Source organism: Scyliorhinus torazame, chromosome 16 (assembly GCF_047496885.1).
Source record: "Scyliorhinus torazame isolate Kashiwa2021f chromosome 16, sScyTor2.1, whole genome shotgun sequence".
In the NCBI taxonomy this organism is placed as follows: domain Eukaryota; kingdom Metazoa; phylum Chordata; class Chondrichthyes; order Carcharhiniformes; family Scyliorhinidae; genus Scyliorhinus; species Scyliorhinus torazame.
The window spans coordinates 11,132,464-11,153,778 of NC_092722.1; the positions used below are offsets into that span (position 1 = coordinate 11,132,464).

Consider the following 21,315-nt stretch of genomic DNA (forward strand, 5'->3'; position numbering starts at 1 on the left):
CAATTTTGGCACCGTGTTCAATATTTTAATCAAAAAGTTGAGTATGATTTTGAATGGTTGCCTAACTTCCAAAGATTGATTTGGTAATTTAAACTTTTTAAAGCAATAAAATATTTAGATATTGGAAAATTGGAGTTTAATAAAATATTGAATTTGTCCAAAATCAGGTGTAATTGTTATACTCGGATCACCGCGTTCTCCCATCTGCTGCTCCGCACTTTCTTGGCCCATCTCAGCACATTTTCTTTGTCCACGAAGCGATGGAACCTTGCCACTATCACCCTTGGCGGCTCACCTGCCTTGGGTCTCCTCGCCAGGACCCGGTGAGCCCCTTTCAGCTCCAGGGGGGTCGGAGAGGCCTCCGCACCCATCAGCGAATGGAGCATTGTACTCGCATACGCCCCGGCATCAGCTCCCTCCGCTCCTTCAGGAAGACCCAGAATCCGGAGGTTCTTCCTCCTCGACCTGTTCTCCAGGACCTCAATTCTCTCGGCCCACCTCCTGTGCACCGCCTCGTGCACCTCCATTTTTACCGGCAGGCCCTGGATATCGTCCTCATTGGTATTCACTTTATCATTCACCTCACGAAGCTCCACCGCCTGGGTCTTCTGTGTCTCCTTCAGCCCCTCGATCGCCAACAGCATCGGCGCCAGCACCTCCTTTTTCAGCTCCTCCACACATCTCATTGGGAACTCCTGCTGGTCTGGCCCCCACGCTGCTCGCACTCCGCCATCTTGCCTTCTTCCCCTCGTTTTGGTCTCTGCTCCATGGCCTCTTTCCTCGTTGTTCCACCGCTGCTCCCTGCCAAATATTGTAGGGGGGGACCTCACTGCACCTTCCCACATTAATCCGAAAAAAGCTCCGTTGGTGCTCTTCTGGAGAGCCCGAAAGTCCGTTGTCGCGGGAGCTGCCGAAACGCGCGGCTTAGCTCCGCATCGCCGCAACCGGAAGTCTCCGGTGTAATTGTTAATCTAATCCGAGTCAAAAGGGTGGATTATGGACAAATTGATGGGAGAAAATGGTGGGAAATTGTAACAATTATACAAAGACATTTATAAAGGGCAGATGTGGAAAAAGTATTTTATTGTTGGATGAATTCTGGTACAGTTTCACTCTGATTCAGAGAAGTCCCTCAAGGTCACTTCTGATTGGAATCGGTTGCTGCAATGTTTTTCTTTGACAAAGCCCATTATTTTCAATGTATTTTCATCTGTCATAAGGTTGTCATAAGTCTCCTCCTTGGGGACCTGTGCTGTTATCAGTGTTCAATTATATTAGCATTTTAAGCATTTATCCTCCATCTGAATTTTTGAACAAATATGTGGAAATCATTTACGTACGTACATAATTACATTTCCTGTAGATTCTGGCCGTGAGCTTGTGATCACAGACCCAGTAATTAGGAGCCGGGAACTCTTCATTTCGGATTATGTAGACACCTACCATGCTGCAGCACTCAGGCAAGTTTGAGTAATTAATATGATGTGGTTTTATTGAAACAAACCAATGATTGAAATACTAATTGGTTTTAAAATATATCATGGCAACATCAATTATATATATTTTTCCTTCCAGAGGGAAATGCAATGTCATACATTTTTCTGACATATTTTCTGCCAGAGAGTTCCAGCCACGACCGGACCAATTTTTTTATATATTGGGCTATAACCCAGAGACCAGGTAAGGGGTTAATGCTTATTTTGGCTAATATTCTACACAAATGCTCTTGATACTATTTAATAAAATATTGAAGATGTCTTCCTTTCCCATTTTCATGGCAAGCCAATTGAAGATGAGAGTGACATTATAAAAGACATAAGCCACTTAGCTTAACTGAAGGAGAATATTTTAAAACCAATGAACAGCCTAGTCACTTCAAAATCTGTGTTTAAAAACTACCCCTTTTAGTGCCATGTTATATTAAAGTTAATGAGTTTTGCCGCTAGCAATGTTTCAAGATACTGCATCCTCTCCTTCCTCCATGCATGTCCCACATTGATCACACAAGGAGTGATTTTGTGTCTGGACTCGGTCAACACCACTTCAAGCTGTTGGGGAGGAGCAGCTTAAGAGCAAGCATCCTCTCTTTAATTAATATGCTAGAGTTCCATTTTGCATCTCCTCACAGCACTATAGAGACTGGGAAGTCACCGGACTTGGCGAATTAAATCTGTATCCTGCCATGCCATATATCTACGTTAATGCTTTGCAAAGTCAGCACTCTGCACTATTAAAAGTGATTTGAAAGTTTCATTTGATTTATTCTTTTTTCCCCTTCAGCAACTGTTTTGTACAAAATGTTCATCCTGCAGAATTTTGTTACTGAGCATTGTGTTGCTGCTAAACCTTCAGCGAAGTCTAATATTGAGTTTATACCTTTTGTACTGTTCCATGTTACAAATTAAGTAGCGACCATTTTGAGCTCCATAATGCTATCATGTTTGGTGGATCACCAGTAGTGACAGCAATTAATATTGCTTCCAAAGTACATTGATGCAGCATTAAACTTTATTGGTTCGAGTGAATTGCTAGCGATGTGTTAAATGGCTTACGGACAACATTGCCGAAACAGAACAACCATAATCTAAAGCCACAGTTTACTGGCTGGTGATTCCAAGTAGTTTCATGTCTTGATTATATAACTCCCCAAATAATCCGCAAATAATAACCCCCAATTGGAAAATATGCTGTCAGTGCCAACAGAATTACACCCCAACAGGAAACGGCAGAGAGAGGAGAGGCAAGGGAAAGAAAGGTGACAAGAGAGGACAGAAAGGAGAGAAGCGAGGACAAAGGTGCAGGAGTGGAGAGAAAAGGGTGCAAAGAGGTCTGATAGGAAAGGTAGAGAAGGACAAGACCATTTAAATTACTTCATGGTCTTGTCCCTCCCTATCTTTCTCACCATATGCAGTCCCCCCCCCCCCCTTAACTGTTTGCACAGAAAATGAGCCAGAGGAACATCCTCTCACTTGCTCTAATTTACAGTAGTGCCTTCAGCCTTGTGAGCTGCACTTTCTGGAATTCCATGCCTAATTACCTCTGTCTTTACATCTACTTCTCTTTTAAAACTCTCCTAATTGGCTTTTGGTTGTCAATCCTAAAAATGGATGTTGACTTTCACAGTGAAACACAGCCATGGAGTCACACTGCTCTGTTAGCTGTAGCTTCGCAATCTGGATCCCCATCAGAATATAAACATTAGGAGTAGGAATAGGCAATTCAGCTCTTGAGACTGCTTTCCGATTCAACACGGTCATGGCTGATCTCATCTCGGCCTCATCTCCACCTTCCTGCCCCAACCCCCATAACCATTCCCCCCCCCCCCCCCCCCCCCCAATCTAATTAAAAACCTATCCATCTCCTCAAATTTGTTTAATGTTCCAGCATCCACTGCACTCTGGGCTGGAGAATTCCACAAATTCACAACCCTTTGAGTGAAGCAATTCCTCCTCATTTCTGTTTTAAACCTGCCATCCTGTAGCCTAAAACTATGGCCTCTTGTTCTCGGGGAAACATCTGCTTTACATCTATCCTGTCAATCTCCATTAGCATCTTGTATGCCTCAGCATTCTGACCGCAAAACTGCCCATCACATTATTGCCATTATTCGTGGACTGCCCCCTTTTCAGAGGTCTCGGACATGGCTGTGACTCACAACCACAATCCCAGAGTTTGGATTCCTTCGCCAGTGGATTTGGTTAATTTGTTCCAAGATCTTTTGATGACCTATTAGAATAAAAAGCCTGAATAAACCACTGCAGTTTATCTTTCTGCATTCTTTCTGCAGTGTTTATTCCCATTCTTTATTTTAACCTCCGCAATGTACTGGCTCACAATTATCAATACTAAATTGTCTCATCAGATATACGGCACTGAAACGGGCCATTTGGCCGAGCCAGTCCTTCTCAAACCTCCTCCCAGTTTTTCTCATCTAAATTTACCGATGTTACCTCTATTCTCTTGTCCCTAATATGCTTATCTAGTTTTCCCTTAAAGGAATCTAGACGATTTGATTCACCCACTCCTGTGGTAGTGAGTTCCACATTCTTTTAAAAAAAAATTTAAATATAAATTTAGAGTACCCAATTCATTTTTTCCAATTAAGGGGCAATTTAGCGTGGCCAATCCACCCAGCCTGCACATCTTTGGGTTGTGGGGACGAAACCCACGCAAACACTGGGAGAATGTGCAAACTCCACACGGACAGTGACCCAGAGCCGGGATCGAACCTGGGACCTCGGTGCCGTGAGGCAGCAGGGCTAACCCACTGCGCCACCGTGCTGCCCTGAGTTCCACATTCTTACCACTCTTTGGGTGAAGAGGTTTTTTCTGAACTTCTTGCTGGCGTTTCTTCGTAACTATCTGGTTTTGGTGGCCTCCAATTCTGCTGTACTTCAAAAGAGGAAACATTTTAAGAATATACTCGCTATCAAAATCTCTCATTATTCTAAACCGCTCTATTAGGTTAATTCTCAGCCTTTTTTCAAGACAGAAGAGACCCAGCCTGTCAATCATTTCCTGATGTGTATAACCACGCATGTCTGGTATCATCCTCGATGGGTGTCGAGGTAATGTAAGTAAGCTAGTTACCTAGCAGGCTAATGCTCTGGGTACACATGGGTTCAAATCCCTCCATGGCAGCTAGTTGAATTTTAATTCCATTAATAATTTTGGAATTGAAAGCTAGTCTCAATAATGGTGACCGTGAAACTATCACCGATTATCAAAAAAGCCTCATCTGATTCACTAGGGAAGGAAATCCGCCACCCTTACCTGGTGTGACCTAAATGTGGCTCTAGATCCACAGCAATGAGCATCCTCTTAGCTGCCCTCTGAAATCGCCTGGCCATTCAGTTCAAGGGCAATCAGAGATGGGAAACAACTGCTGGTTGCCAACGACACCCACATCCCATAAAAGAATAAATACATTTTTAAAATCTTCACTGCACTGTCTCCAGTATCTTTTTTCTATAGTATGGTGATCGCACAGTGGTTAGCATTGTTGCTTCACAGTGCCAGGGACCTGGGTTCGATTCCCGGCTTGGGTCACTGTGCGGAGTCTGCACGTTCTCCCCGTGTCTGCGTGGGTTTCCTCTGGGTGCTCCGGTTTCCTCCCACAAGTCCCGAAAGTCGTGCTTGTTAGGTGAATTGGACATTCTGAATTCTCCCTCCGTGTACCCGAAAAGGCACCGGAATGTGGCGACTCGGGGATTTTCACAGTGACTTCATTGCAGTGTTAATGTAAGCCTACTTGTGACAATGATAAAGGTTTTTTTTTTAAATAGTGCATGCAATACTCGTTTTTTAGGTGGCCTAACTCAGGTTCGATACAGATTTAGCATAATTTTTGAATTCGATCCCTTTAAATATGAAATCCAGTGCTTAGTTTGCTTTTCAATGGCCTTGCTAACCTGTAGCGCAACTTTTAATGATTGATGTATTTGTACTCCCAAGATCTTTTTGTTCCTCTACCTCACCTAGACTTGCACACTCCTAAGCAATAAGTGTCCTCCCTATTCTTCCTACCCAAATGCACTAACTCACATTTACTTGTGTTGAACTTCATTTGTTAATTATGTTCCCGTCCTGCAAGTTTATTAATGGCCTTCTCTAATTTGTTTCGTATTTCCTCCGTATTGATGATTCCCCCCCCCCAACCCCCCAAACACACAAATTTGGTGTCATCTGTAAATTTGAAAATTGTGTTTTTTGATTTCAATGTCCGTTTCATTAGTGTAAATTGTGACCAGCAATGGTCCCAGCACTGATCCTTGTGGAACACCACTTCCCACCTTTTGCCACTCTGAATAACTACCCGTTACTCCCACTCTCTGCTATTGTATCCTTTATATTCCCACTCTCTCAACCTGTGCGAATTTCTGAAGTCTATTACAACCCTTTTTTGCCTTTTGTCATTCTGCCTACTTTGTGCTGTCAGTGAATTTCAAGCTTGTGCGCCCTCTCTAAAAGAACAAATCATCTCAATATGCAAGAAAAAAAGCAATATTCTGGTGCACCACATAGGCACCTTTCCCAATCTAAGCAGCATTTGTTTATCTTAACTGTCAGAAGGTTGTTTTTGCAGATGAGAAACTAACCATGCCACACTTCCTCGCATACCATACAGTTTAATTTTTCATACGAGCCTCTTTTAACTCTATGGCATGTCTTCTGAAAATTTACAGTACTCCCCTTATCGAAAGTTACTTCTTGATGAAAAATCCATTACGTTTGCCAAGATAGCAGCGATGGCTGGCAATTAACATGTTGTCCAATCAACTAACAAAGACCCTATTCAACAGACCAACACCAATAAGTCTGCTTCTAGTCAGAATTTTGAACTCCAGTTAGACAGAAACCAAATCCCATATTAATTGACTTCAGCCTGCCAGGCCTTGTAGAAGCCACTATGAGATCAGCTTTAACCCTGTGTAGCAATCTGTAGAGAAACTAAAGGAAATGGTGCAATTGGAATTGCAATACAGCAGCAGAAATGTTGTTGTGGGAGCTCCAACAAAAACAACATTTTATAGAAATGGGTAGAAATTCAACAATTCTGCAGACCCTGCTGATTACCCCTGTGGGTGCCTTAGATGCCGGTGATAACAGTTTGAAAACCTACAAGAAGTACAAAATTGGTTCCTTTGATATGCATATACTCTGTTTAAGGATGTGCCATTTATTTTTTCCCTAATAGTCACTTATTTCAACCCCAGCCTCTGCTTAACATTTGTGTAGTGTAATTTGTTGCATTTGTTTGCACTGCTCCTACCACTGCAGCACACTTCAAGTCACCTTGTGATGAGAAGTATTGCCGCGGAGTGGAAGAAGCCAGTGATCCATGCATGCAGAGTGTTATTTCTTGGCCCCGCAAGTGAAGGCTGTTTCTACCGATTGAATGTTGCTGACAGGTTGCTCAGCATTTCCTGATCAGTAGAAATGACAAATAGGTCTGCTGTGATGCCAGAAATCTTTTCAGAGTTTTCAAAAGGCTTTACACAGCACAGTATAATTGGCCCCTGGTGTGCAAAAACAAAAAAGAGAAGCAGGATATCCTTGTTGAAGATGATATTGCTTATTCCTGAACTGGCAGGTTTAGCAGATTCCTTCCCAGACATTTGCATCAGAGCATTACAGTTTTTCAAGGTCATTAAAAGTGTTACAATCCCAGTTGATGACTGACTGGAAGATCCCAGAGTGGAAGCCTTGCTCAAATGACCATCAGCGGGATTCTCCGATTTCCCCCCCCCCCCCCCCCTTGCGTATCCTCCGGTTTTCGGGCAGAAGCGGGAATTACGCCACACCGGTCGGGGGCCGTTGGCAGTACGCCCCCCCCCTCCGACAAGTCTCCGGTCCCCGATGGGCCGAGAGGCCGGTGGTTTCTGGCCAGTCCCGCCGGCGTGAAATGGACATGGTCCCACACGGCGGGACCTGGCTGGTCGGCCAGCTGGTGCGGTCCTAGGGGGGTGGCGGGGGGGCACGGGGGGGATCCGGCCCCGGGGGTGCCCGGCCCCAAGGGGTGCCCCCACGGTGACCTGGCCCGTGATCAGGGCCCACCGATCTGCGGGTGGGCCTGTGCCGTGGGGGCACTCCTCCCTTCCGCGCCGGCCTCTGTAGGGCTCCGCCATGGCCAGCGCGGAGAAGACACCCCCTGCACATGCGCAAGAATACGCCGGTCGCTCTGCACATGCGCGGAACGATTGCGGTCGGCCCGACGCCGGAATGGTTCGCGCCATTTTTGTACGCCGGCGTTGGGCCATCGGGGGATTCGGGAGAATCCCACCCCATAACTTTCACTTTTTTTTCTCTCTTTGATCACTGAGTCACAGGACCACTAACTAGTTTTAACAACAATAAAAAAAAATATTGAATACGAAAAGTTGTATTATTATACAATACCTCTTTACTCTCCCTTATTTTAACAATCACACAGATTTTAAGATTAACACTGATTACAAAGTACATCTTAAACTTCAGTGGTCTCATTAACATTCATTAGTCCCTTTTAAGCACACAAGGTGACTGCTAAGACACATTCTTCTCTGAACCCAAGTGAATGTCAGTGGCTTTCTCCTCAATCTCCGAGCCATCTTGTTTCACTGAACTCCGGCTTCCACACGAGTGATTTTAAATCCCACTTTCAAAAGTCACATTTTCAAATCTTCTTTTAAATTATGCTTTCACTCCGCAGCTTCCATTAAGGTTTTGCTTTCAGGTTTTACACCTCTCCATTCAGATTTCCTTTTGTCTTAAAGGCTTTTACACATCTCCGAGGTTCAGCTGCTGACTTCCACAATTATTTTAAATAATGTCTCCCAACCTGTAGTACTTGCTCACAAACTTTAGCATTACTGCGGATATCTTTCTGGCCTCTCATGGTCCAATGCCGTTTCAAAACTCTTGTGATTTTACTGAACAAATATCGGTTCCGATCCCAGTTTTGTCTATTCCGTCAACTCCAGACTTCTTGGAAACATTGCTTAATTTCTCTAGTTTCCTTAACTAGCTGGACTTTCAATTTCCGCCACCTGTATTCTTAACCATTACTCCATAGTAGGGAAGGTTACAAAAACAAACAGAGGATAACAAAGAGAGAAATAAGGAAAGAGAGGATCAAATATGAAGGTAGGCTAGCCAGTAACATTAGGAATGATAGTAAAAGTTTCTTTAAATACATTAAAAACAAACGGGAGGCAAAAGTTGACATTGGGCCGCTCCAAAATGACGCTGGTAATCTAGTGATGGGAGACAAGGAAATAGCTGAGGAACTAAATAAGCACTTTGCGTCAGTCTTCACAGTAGAAGACATGAGTAATATCCCAACAATTCAGGAGAGTCAGGGGGCAGCGTTGAATATGGTAGCCATCACAAAGGAAAAAGTGCTAGAGAAACTAAGAGGTCTAAAAATTGATAAATCTCCAGGCCCAGATGGGCTACATCCTAGAGTTCTAAAGGAGATAGCTGAAGAAATAGTGGAGGCGTTAGTTATGATCTTTCAAAAGTCACTGGAGTCAGGGAAAGTCCCAGAGGATTGGAAAATCGCTGTTGTAACTCCCCTGTTCAAGAAGGGAACAAGGAAAAAGAGGGAAAATTATAGGCCAATTAGCCTAACCTCGGTTGTTGGCAAGATTCTCGAATCCATTGTTAAGGATGAGATTTCTAAATTCTTGAAGTGCAGGGTCGGATTAGGACAAGTCAGCATGGATTTAGTAAGGGGAAGTCGTGCCTGACAAACCTGTTAGAGTTCTTTGAAGAGATACCAAATAGGTTAGACCAAGGAGAGCCAATGGATGTTATCTATCTTGACTTCCAAAAGGCCTTTGATAAGGTGCCTCACGGGAGACTGCTGAGTAAAATAAGGGCCCATGGTATTCGAGGCAAGGTACTAACATGGATTGACGATTGGCTGTCAGGCAGAAGGCAGAGAGTTGGGATAAAAGGTTCTTTTTCAGAATGGCAACCGGTGACGAGTGGTGTCCTGCAGGGTTCAGTGTTGGGGCCACAGCTGTTCTCTTTCTATATTAACGATCTAGATGACGGGACTGGGGGCATTCTGGCTAAGTTTGCCGATGATACAAAGATAGGTGGAGGGGCAGGTAGTATTGAGGAGGTGGGGAGGCTGCAGAAAGATTTAGACAGTTTAGGAGAATGGTCCAAGAAATGGCTGATGAAATTCAACGTGGGCAAGTGCGAGGTCTTGCACTTTGGAAAAAAGAATAGAGGCATGGACTATTTTCTAAACGGTGACAAAATTCATAATGCTGAAGTGCAAAGGGACTTGGGAGTCCTAGTCCAGGATTCTCTAAAGGTAAACTTGCAGGTTGAGTCCATAATTAAGAAAGCAAATGCAATGTTGTCATTCATCTCAAGAGGCTTGGAATATAAAAGCAGGGATGTACTTCTGAAGCTTTATAAAGCATTAGTTAGGCCCCATTTAGAATACTGTGAGCAATTTTGGGCCCCACACCTCAGGAAGGTCTTACTGGCACTGGAGCGGGTCCAGCGGAGATTCACACGGATGATCCCAGGAATGGTAGGCCTAACATACGATGAACGTCTGAGGATCCTGGGATTATATTCATTGGGGTTTAGGAGGTTGATGGGAGATCTAATAGAAACTTACAAGATAATGAATGGCTTAGATAGGGTTGTCGTAGGGAAGTTGTTTCCATTAGCAGGGGAGACTAGGACCTGGGGGCACAGCCTTAGAATAAAAGGGAGTCACTTTAGAACAGAGATGAGGAGAAATTTCTTCAGCCAGAGAGTGGTGGGTCTGTGGAATTCATTGCCACAGAGGGCGGTGGAGGCCGGGACGTTGAGTGTCTTTAAGACGGAAGTTGATAAATTCTTGATTTCTCGAGGAATTAAGGGCTATGGAGAGAGAGCGGGTAAATGGAGTTGAAATCAGCCATGATTGAATGGTGGAGTGGACTCGATGGGCCAAATGGCCTTACTTCCGCTCCTATGTCTTACGGTCTTTTAGTATGTCTTTTCTTCTAGCAAGGCTGAGAGAGATGTTCCCTCTTTAGCTTTCTAAAACCAACTGAGCTGCGAGATCTATCTTCTTTCCCAGTACTTATGTCCAAGTGCGATCAGATTGGCTAAATTAAAGCTTCTCCACCGTACAAAATCCCAGTTGCTAAGCAACTACTGCTGGTTGATTTACTCTTATTTATTTTTCACCAAAGCCCTCTCTAAGCTCAAGAGAATCACAGTTGGAAGTGAAAATAACACCCACACAAACACCTTTGTCCAACATGAATCTGGCTATAGGTTTTGCCCTAACAGGCACAGAAACATTAAATTAAACCCACTCAAAACTGTACCTTCCAATGTTTATCAATACAAATGTAAATACCTTACAACTACTTTTATTTTCCTAACAGCAGCCAAATGTTCAACTTGTTGATGATCATGTTCAGAGTAGAATGCAACCCCGCTGCATTAGTTGAAGACATTACCTGAAAGAGAGATTTTGGCAGTTCAGTGAAACCAATTTTGGAACTTTGGAATGTTACCATGAGCCTCAACTCAACTCGGGAGGGAGCTATTGCTCTTTTAGTGTTTAAGCTGTAGAAATACCAGTGTAGTGATTCAATACTAATTTACTGGAGTGTCTTCTATATTATTGGACTGAATAACATGAGAATTTCTCGTACAAGTGCAGTAGTTTCCAGTACATAAAGCTACCTTGTCATGGGACAATTTTAATAATGAGAAATCAACACATGGACTGCTTATTTTACAATATTTGGCCGTTTTTCATCAGAGCTTTATTACTGCTCTACTGGAGATGTCAGCCATTGATTCAATGGTAATACCCACCTTTTAGTGAGGAAGGTTGTGGATTCAAACCTCATTCTAGAGAAATGTTGACCTTGCTAACAATTCTCACTTCCCAAGAGCAAGAAACAAAATTTTGCCCATAATAAAAACTGATACCCCTGTGCGGCCAAAGGGAATATTGCACTGGAAGGGGTGCTGACTTTCGGATCTGGAGTTAAACTGAGTCCCCTGTTTCTCTGCTTGGCAGGATTAGAAGATTCCATGACAGTATACAAAGAAGAGTATGTGTGTTATTGTGGTATCTTGGCCAAGATTGGTATCTCATCCAACACCACTAAAACAGGATATCTGCCAGTTACCTTGCTGCTGTTTGGTGTATACACATGAGCATAGCTGTCACCATTTCCTACGGAATGGTGTATAAAAATAGGAAGTCTTGCTCAAATTATACAAACACCAATTAGACCACACCTGAAATACTGTGAACATTTTTGATCCCTAATCTAAGGAAAGATATCCTCGCATTGGAAGCAGTCCAGAGATGGTTCACTAGATTGATCCCAGGTATTCTTAGGTTGATCCCAAGTATTCTTATGAGGAAAGGTTGAGTAGGTTGGGACTTACTCGTTGGAGGTTAGAAGAATGTGAGGTGACCTTTATTGAGACATGTAGGATTCTCAGTGGCTTGACAGGGCAAATGCTGAGAGGTTATGTCTTCTTTGGAAGAGTCTAGGACCAGAAGGAATAATCTCAAGAGTAAGTGGTCGCCCGTTTAAGACAGAGATGAGGAGGAATTTCTTCTCTTCGATGGTAGTGAACCTGTGCAATTGTTTACCACGCATGCCTGTAGAGACTGGACATTAAATATGTTTGAGGCAGAGACAGTTACCAGTAAGGGATTCAAGAGTTATGACAAGCTGAGAAAGAGGAGTTGAGGATTTTTCCAATTAAGAGGCAATTTAGCATGGCCAATCCAACTACCCTGCACATCTTTTTGGGTTGTGGGGGTGATAGCCCGCTGAATTGAGGATTATCATATCAGATCAGTCGTGATCTCATTGAATTATGGAGCAGAGTCGATGGGCCGGCTGGTCTGTTTCTGCTCCCACGTCTTATGGTCTAAGTTATTATACTTCAAAAGTGTACCAATTTGGGGTCATAATCAGGTTGTGAATGATGCCTTATAAACGATAATACAACTTCTTTCTGATATGCAGTGATGAAACTGTTGCAAATTTAGGCTGAGAATTAGAATGTGCCTCCATCATGTCAATGCAGAAAGGTCAAGCGTAGACTTGCTGGAATCTGCACCTGTGTCACGAACCATGCTGATGGTATCTGTGAGGGTATCCTAACTTGGAACACCTGTTGGTAGGGGTGTATAGTTTGTTTCTTTGGAATGGTATGAGGAGTCAAGTGAAGCCCCAATGAGAATGCCCAACCCAGTCATTGTGTAACAATTAAAGACTATTTATTAAATTAATTACAAATGCACACAAAACTCTTAAGACCATTAAGTATTTAAATCATTAAACACATTTCATGTAGAAAATACCCCTTGTTCCCAAAATATATCTATGGTCCCTGAACTCCTTAGAACTTCCCCTTTCCCAAACAATATCCAAATTTTAAAAACCTACAAGTCAAATCCAGATTTTACTTTCCACACAATGCAGTGCGGATAGCCAAGTCTGGGAAGCATCCTGTCCTCATCGAGCAAATTTACTTATGAACTGCCTTTACAAAGGTTTTGGCACGACCTGAGATTTAAGACTTAGATGCTAGCCTAAGCTCCTAGCTGTTAGATTGAAGACTGGCCTCACAGATTGTTATATGTAAACTGACCTGCGTGGCTGTTGGATGTAAACTGCTTCTCTGCTTCTGAGGGTGCTGGCAACTGTAAATCATTTGTCTAGATACCTGCATCTCATTATTTTTAAAATTGCATCTCATTATGTCTTTTGAATGATGGCTACTGCTGTTGCTAGTCAGATTTCTACCTGTTGCTGGGCAGACCCATGACATATGTCAAAGGATTGTTTGCTCTTAAATTTTAAATGATCACATGTGTAGCCTGCTGCTACATTATGAAACTTGTTAATCTATCTCCTGCTATCGGCAGCACTAGTGGTTTGAAGATGACCTTTTTACAATAAATTTCACATGGTATAATTTGGTCTAAAGAAACGCCAGTGCATGTGCAGCAACTCTGTAATGGTGCAGAATCTGCACATGGGTTGATGGGGTCAGCAGTAATTTAGAAGCATCGGTATCTGTGAATCATCTTGGTGTGGATGGGAGAAAGTGGTGTGGGAGGAAAGGAATAAGGAAGCAGGTCCATCCAGGTCACTTGTAATAAAAAACGGTTGTGTACGGATGGACTGATACTGCAGCTCGCTCACAATCGAAGAAAAATTGAGGTCTATAGCATCCATCAACAGTTGCAACCATGTGCCACTGCTAGCAGCTGCTAGCTTGAGAAGCCACCTTGCCGATGAAAATCTTGACTTCTGAGTTCCTATAATAATAATCTTTATTGTCACAAGTAGGCTCACATTAACACTGCAAAGAAGTTACTGTGAAAACCCCCTAGTCGCCACATTCCGGCGCCTGTTCGGGTACACAGAGGGAGAATTCAGAATGTCCAAATTACCTAACAGCACGTCTTTCGGGACTTGTGGGAGGAAACCGGAGCACCGGGAGGAAACCCACGCAGACACGGGGAGAACGTGCAGTCTCCGGTGACCCAAGCCGGAAATCGAACCTAGGACCCTGGCGCTGTGATGCAACAGTGCTACCGTGCTGCCCTAGTGATAATAATAATCATTATTGCCACAAGTAGGCTTACATTGCAATGAAGTTACTGTGAAAAGCCCCAAATCGCCACCTTCCGGTGCCTGTTCAGGTACACGGAGAATGTCCAAATTACCTAGTGTCAGTACTTCCATTGTAACATTGAACAAGGTTTGGCATGCTTATGTAATCCAAATGGGACATTAATGAAATGTGGTAGTGGAATGCGAGTCATCGATCATATGAAGTAATGATCAGAAACCCAGACTTTAAGGCTGCATTTATAATTTGTGAGATATTAAAATGGCTTTAGTTTCACATCAACACAAGTAGGAGAATAATTCAGAAGATTGCAGAGCCCACTAACACCCTAAGGTGTGATGCCCTTCAGCAGATCACCTCACACTGACTTGAGTTCATGTAATGATATATAGTGCATGTGAGTTCATATAATGGTTATAGTGCTGGTGTTATTATGGTGCCATTCGCAGCATAGTATCAGTGATAGATTATTTATTCAAAAAGAACTTACAAAGAGCACTCTAGTTCCTTGTGTGATTTTAAAATGATTTTAACTTGTACATATAAAAAGAGGTTGGAAATATGAAATGGATACTTTGTATTTGTCTACATTTGATAAGAGAAGACATGGTCATGTTCCTGCTACAGGTTAATCTAGCTTTACTCTCTTCACACATTTAAATACCGTAGCCAAGTGGTTGCTTGGCTCAATGTATTTATCTCAGTCAAATTTGAAGATTCAAATCCCACTCCAGATCTTGAATGCATGGTGACACGTCAGTGCGGAGGGAGGCTGTGGAGGTTGTTGGAGGTGCTATTTCTCGGGTGCGGCCTTGAATCATGGCATCTACACAGGTGGGTGTCAGAAACGCCATGCTACTCGTTGAAGAACAAGAACTCTCGATGGCCTGGCCAACATTCCTCCTTTGTCGGAATCTGCTGTGTGCAAAATGCCTGCTTAGCAAGAGTGGCTTAATTTCCAAAGTAATTTATTGGATTCCAAGCGCATTTGAACATCAGGTTATGATGAGAGCTGTATTCCCAGCATTTTCACTGTTGACACTGGACTAAGCTTGTTTATAATTGTATGCATTTTGTGGCCTTGAAATTTTATGACTTAATGTTTTATTTAAAAAGAATTTTTGAAATCTCCATGCTCATCCTCAGACCTTCCATTTCTAATTCTATTTGTAATTGTTCCTACCCCTTTAATACGTCTGCATAGGGCTGACATCTGGAGCCTATAAAGATTAATAGTCCACGGGTGTGAAAAATATGAACAGGAGGAATTTATTTTTTAGGAAGAGTATTTGGGTTCATCATTATTTAAATAAAACTTAATATGAAAACATAAATTAGTGAGCAATCGTGTGTGAATTTGCAAATGTATGGCAGAGATCAAAATGTGATCAGTTGTCTCTTACAATTGCCATAAAGCAGTGTTAAATAGACCAGCTTAAAGGCAAAGCAGATTTGTGTTTTTGCAGCACCATTTCAAGCATCTTAGAAATTTCCCAGAAATTTGCACGACAAGTTATTTTGAGGCTAGGGAGCTGTGGTGTAATTGTTCACAGCAGCTGTGCATTTCCAAACAGCCAGCTTCAATTGAAGGAAGTCACCGGTTAGACCTCATGGGCAGAGACTGGTGCATGAGGATATAAAACGAAAAGGATGCCGAATTAAAGAAATAAGAGTTGCGGAGTTTCACACATGTGCTCTCGTTGGCAAATGGTCAGATTTGACAAGTTCAAATGTCCACTTTATCCACCTAAAATAGTTGTTTAATTAGATCTTGCCATTATACATTGCAAGGAAAGAACCTCAATTCCATTCCACCTTGCATAGCTTCATGTTACGGCACAGATACGCAACAAAATCTAGCTGTCCCAATGATGCTATCTACTCCCATCTGCAAATTAGCATGCAACCCAAGTTATTTAAGTTCACACTTTACTCCTTCAGCTTAGATTTTGCCTGAAGAAAATATGCATTTTTAGATTAAGGTTAAGAATGTTATGAAGAGTCGATATGAAATTTGAGATAGATCAAAAAATTTGATAAACTGGGCCTACGCAGTTCTGAATTAGCTGAGCTCAGCCTGACGAGAACTGTCTGGGGCACAATTGGTTATAATACCCTTGGATGAGGGAAAGGAAAAATTAGCCAGGGTTGCTCACTCCAGTTGACGACTGAATAAGCGCATAAAAGTTGTGATGCTGCTGTGGTGAAATAGCCTGGCAACATTTGCTGTCTGGGGTCATGGAGGAAGAACAGTTATTTGGTGACTCCAAACTGTAGCAAGAACGGATATCTTTAAGAGAGGAAGGGAGAAGAATACAAACTGAAAATACATCTTCTGCAGTCCCTGTAGAGACCAATAACTTTAAAAGATTTGTATTCCCAGTGACTACTTATTGGAATCGCACAACAAGATCTCACGTTTTAAGACTTTCATGTCAGAAACAAGCTAAAAATTAACATCAATGAAACATTACTTAGGCAACTAATACTCTTAACTACAGAAAAGATATCCCTTATTAGTTTCTGAACCTGACCGATAACCCATGGCATGATTATATGTTATGCCTCACTATAGAATAATAGGAACCAGTCCACAATTACTGCCGGCCTGCAATGGACTCACTTCATTCCATTTTACTGAGATACACTTCAAAAATGTTTTCCTTCTGAAAATCCCTGAACTGCTTTCCAGTAGCAAGGCAAATTCTGGTGATTCCTTCTCTCGGCCGCACTAGGGCACATTTTTAAAAATGTATTATTTCAAGGGAAGTGGCCATTGCTGGCTAAGCCACCCATTATTCTTCATCCCTAATTTCTCTTGAAAGGTGATGGTGAGCTGCCCTCTTGAACCACTGCAGTCCACGTGACATAGACACGCCAACAGTGCTGTTAGGAAGGGAGTTCCAGTGACAATGAGGGAACAGTGACATCGTTCCATGGAAGGAATGCGTGTTGCTTGAAGTGGAATTTGCACGTGGTGGTGTTCCCATGCATCTGCTGTGCGTGTCCTTCTAGGTAGTAGAGGTCACTGGTTTGGGAGATGCTGCTGATTGAGCTTTGATGAGTTGCTGCAGTGCACCTTGCTGCTGATACCCACTACTGCCACTGTGCATCGGCAATGGGGGGAGTGAATGTTGTCGGTGCTGCCAAAAAAGCGGGCTGCTTTGTCTTGGATGGTGTTGAGCTTCTTGAGTGCTGTTGGAGTTGCACTCATCCAGGCAAGTGGAGAGTATTCCATCATAGTACAGACGTGTGCCTTGCAGATGGTACACAGGCTTTGGGGAGTGAAGAGGTGAATTACTTGCCCCAGAATTCCCAGCCTCTGCCCTGCTCCTGTAGCCACAGCATTTATATGGCTGGTTCAGTCCAGTTTCTGGTCAATGATAAACCCCAGGATGTTAATAGTTGGGATTCAGATGGTCATGCCATTGAACATCAAGTGGAAATGAAATGAAATGAAAATGAAAATCACTTATTGTCACAAGTAGGCTTCAGATGAAGTTACTGTGAAAAGCCCCTAGTCACCACATTCCAGCACCTGTTCGGGAAGGCTGTTACGGGAATCAAACCATGCTACTGGTCTGCTTTCAAAGCCAGCAATTTAGCCCTGTGCTAAACAGCCCCAGAAATGATTGCTTAGCACTTGTGGTGCAAATATAATTTGTCACCTACCAGGTCTTGTTGCATTTGGACATGGACTGCTTCATAGAATCATAGAATTTACAGTGCAGAAGGAGGTCAGTCGGTCCATCGAGTCTGCACAGGCCGTTGGAAAGAGCACCCTACTCAAGCCCACAGCTCCCCCCTGTCCCTGTAACCCAGTAACCTCACCTACCCTTTTTTGGACACTAAGGGCAATTTATCATGGCCAATCCCCCAAACCTGCACATCTTTGGACTGTGGGAGGAAACTGGAGCACCCGGAGGAAACCCAAGCAGACACTGGGAGAACGTGCAGACTCCGCACAGACAGTGACCCAAGCCGGGAATTGAACCAGGGACCCTGGAGCTGTGAAGCAACTGTGCTAACCACTGTGCTACCGTGCTGCCCTTATCCAGTATCTGAAGGGTTGTGAATGGTGCTGAACATTGTGCAATCATCAACAAACATCCCCACTTCTGACCTTTATAATGGAGGGAAGTCCATTGATGAAACATGTTGATAAAGGTTGGGCGTAGGACACAACCCTGAGGAACTCCTGCCGCAGTACCCTGGAACTGAGATGATTGACCTCCCACAACCAAGCCATCTTTGTGCTGGATATGTCTCCAAACTGAAGAGTTTCCCCCCTGATTTACCTTGGTTTCAGTTCTACTAGGGACCCTTGATTCCGCCCGGGCAAATAGTTCCTTGATGTCAAGGGCTGTCACTCTCACAGAATCGCAGAATAATACAGTGCAGAGGAGGCCCATCGAGTCTGCACCAATGCATGGAAAATACCTGACCTGCCTACCTAATCCCATTTACCCACACTTGGCCCATAGCCTTGAATGTTATGACGTGCCAAGTGCTCATCTAGGTACTTTTTAAAGGATGTGAGGCAACCCGCCTCTCCCACCGTCCCAGGCCGTGCGTTCCAGACCATCACCACCCTCTGGGTAAAAATGGTTTTCCTCAAATCCTCCCTAAACCTTCTGCTCCTCATCTTGGACTTGTGTCTCCTTGTAACTGAATCTAAGGGGAACAGCTGGTCCCAATCCGCCCTGTTCAAGCCCCTCATAACCTTGCGCACCTCGATCAGGTCGCCCCTCCATCTTCTCTGCTCCAGCGAAAACAACCCAAGCCTGCACGGTAGCATTGTGTATAGCACAATTGCTTCACAGCTCCAGGGTCCCAGGTTCGATTCCCGGCTTGGGTCACTGTCTGTGCGGAGTCTGCACGTTCTCCCCGTGTCTGCGTGGGTTTTCTCCGGGCGCTCCGGTTTCCTCCCACAGTCCAAAGGTGTGCGGGTTAGGTGGATTGGCCATGCTAAATTGCCCATAGTGTCCAAAATTTCCCTTAGTGTTGGGTGGGGTTACTGGGTTATGGGGATAGGGTGGAGGTGTTGACCTTGAGTAGGGTGCTCTTTCCAAGAGTCGGTGCAGACTCGATGGGCCGAATGGCCTCCTTCTGCACTGTAAGTTCTATGATTCTATCCAACCTCTCTTCATAACTTAAATATTCCATCCCAGGCAACATCCTGGTGAATCGCCTCTGCACCGCTCCAGTGCAATCACATCCTTCCTATAATGTGTCGACCTCTGGAGTTCAGCTCTTTTGTCCCTGAAACAGGCTATGATGAGGTCAAAAGCTGGGTGGCCCTGGCAGAATCCAAACTGAGCGACAGTAAGCAGGCTATTGCTGAGTGAGAGTCGACTGCTGGGGCGGTAATTGGCCGATTTGGATCTGTCCTCCTTTTTGTGGACAGGACAATTTTCCACATTGGCTGATTAATGCCAGTGTTGTAGCTGTACTGGAACAGCTTGGCTAGGGGTGTAGCTAGTTCTGAGGCATGAGTCTTCAGTACAAGTGTCATTGTTGTCAGGATCCATAGTCTTTGCAGTACCCACCGCCTTCAGCCATTTCTTGATATCATGTGGAGTGAATTGACTAGGCTGAAGACTGACATCTATGATGCTGGGGACTTCTGGAGTAATCCGTGACGGGGTTATCCCTGACCACCGAAGGGCTTTTGTTCTTTATACGGACCCCGGAAGTGCAGAAGATTTTAGTTTCGATGGGGAACATGGTCGGCACAGGCTTGGAGGGCCGAAGGGCCTGTTCCTGTCCTGTACTTTTCTGTGTTCTTTTATACTCTTTATAAGGCCTTGATGGCCCAGGATACACCCTGGGTATCATTCCACGTGGTCTACGTTATTTGGACCAGTACTTAACAGCACATGGCTGGGGAGGCCAGTAGATCCTGGAAGGCCGGTAGATCGTGGATCATCCACTCAGCACTTCTCGCTGAAGATGATTGCAAATGCTTCAGCCTTGTCTTTTGCACTGATGAGCTGCTTCCCCATAATTTGAGGATGGGAATATTTATGGAGACTCATTCAGCAGCCAGCTGCTTCATTGTTTGGCGCCATTCACGACTGGATGTGGCTGAACTGCAGAGCTTAGATCTTGATCCTTTGGTTGTGGAGTTGATTAACCGGCTATCATATAATTGCTTCTCCTGCGTGGCATGCAAGTCTTCCTGTTGCAGCTTCACCTGGTTGACACCACATTTTTAGGTAAGCTTGCCGTTGCTCCTGGCATGTTCTCCCACACACTTCATTGAACCATGGTTGATCCCCTGGCTTCATGGTAATGGTAGAATGAGGGAATGCACCAGGCCATGGGATTACAGTTTGTAGTTGAGTACAATTCTGCTGCTGCTAATGGCTCACAGTGTCTCATGTTCTGAGTTTCTGGTTCAATTCGAAATCTACTTCATTTAAAATGTTAATTTATTATCTATGTACAGGGGGGAGGGGGGTATGGAGGGTTGCTTTTCTAGACTGTGTTTTGTACTTAACCCTGTTGGGTTCCTTTTTCATTTTGTTATTGATATTCTATGAAAACCTTAAGAAAAAGTATTTTAAAAAAAGAAAAGAAATCTACTTCATTTATAATCTTTTTATAATCTTTATTGTCACAAGTAGGCGTACATTAACACTGCAATGAAGTCACTGTGAAAAGCCCTTAGTCGCCACACTCTGGCACCTGTTCGGGTACACTGAGGGAGAATTCAGGATGTCCAATTCACCTAACAAGCATGTCTTTCGGGACTTGTGGGAGGAAACCGCAGCATCCGGAGGAAACGCACGCAGACTCGTCACAGAGAGTGACCCAAGCCGGGAATCGAACCTGGGACCCTGGCGCTGTGAATCAACAGTGCTAACCACGGTGCTAGCACACTGGTTGTGCTACACAACATGATGGCGGGCATCTTAAAGTGAAGATGGGGCTTTATCTCCACAAGGGCTGTACAGTGTCCACTCCTATCAATACTATCATGGGCTTATGCATCTGCAACATGTAGAAAGGTGAGGATGATGTCAAGTAGGTTTTTCCCTCTTAAGATTGGTCCCTCAACACCAGCTGCAGACTCAGTCGAGCAGCTATGCCCTTTAGGGCCTGGGTCAATTGTGGTATTACCAAGCCACTCTTGGTGATGGGCATTAAAGTTTTCCATCCAGAGTGCCTTCAGTGCTTCTTTCAGTTGGT

At 43.9% G+C, this 21,315-nt stretch overlaps 1 protein-coding gene across 11 annotated transcripts in view; it reads left to right on the forward strand.

Annotated features, from left to right (window-relative positions):
* rerea (arginine-glutamic acid dipeptide (RE) repeats a) overlaps window positions 1–21,315 on the forward strand; it is a 708,059-nt gene that overhangs the window by 340,424 nt on the left and 346,320 nt on the right. For all 11 annotated transcript variants that reach the window (XM_072477931.1, XM_072477930.1, XM_072477934.1 and 8 more), the window contains 2 exons: window positions 1,364–1,460; window positions 1,576–1,680. In XM_072477931.1, coding sequence (XP_072334032.1) covers window positions 1,364–1,460; window positions 1,576–1,680 — 202 coding nt within the window. The remainder of the gene's footprint in view (window positions 1–1,363; window positions 1,461–1,575; window positions 1,681–21,315) is intronic.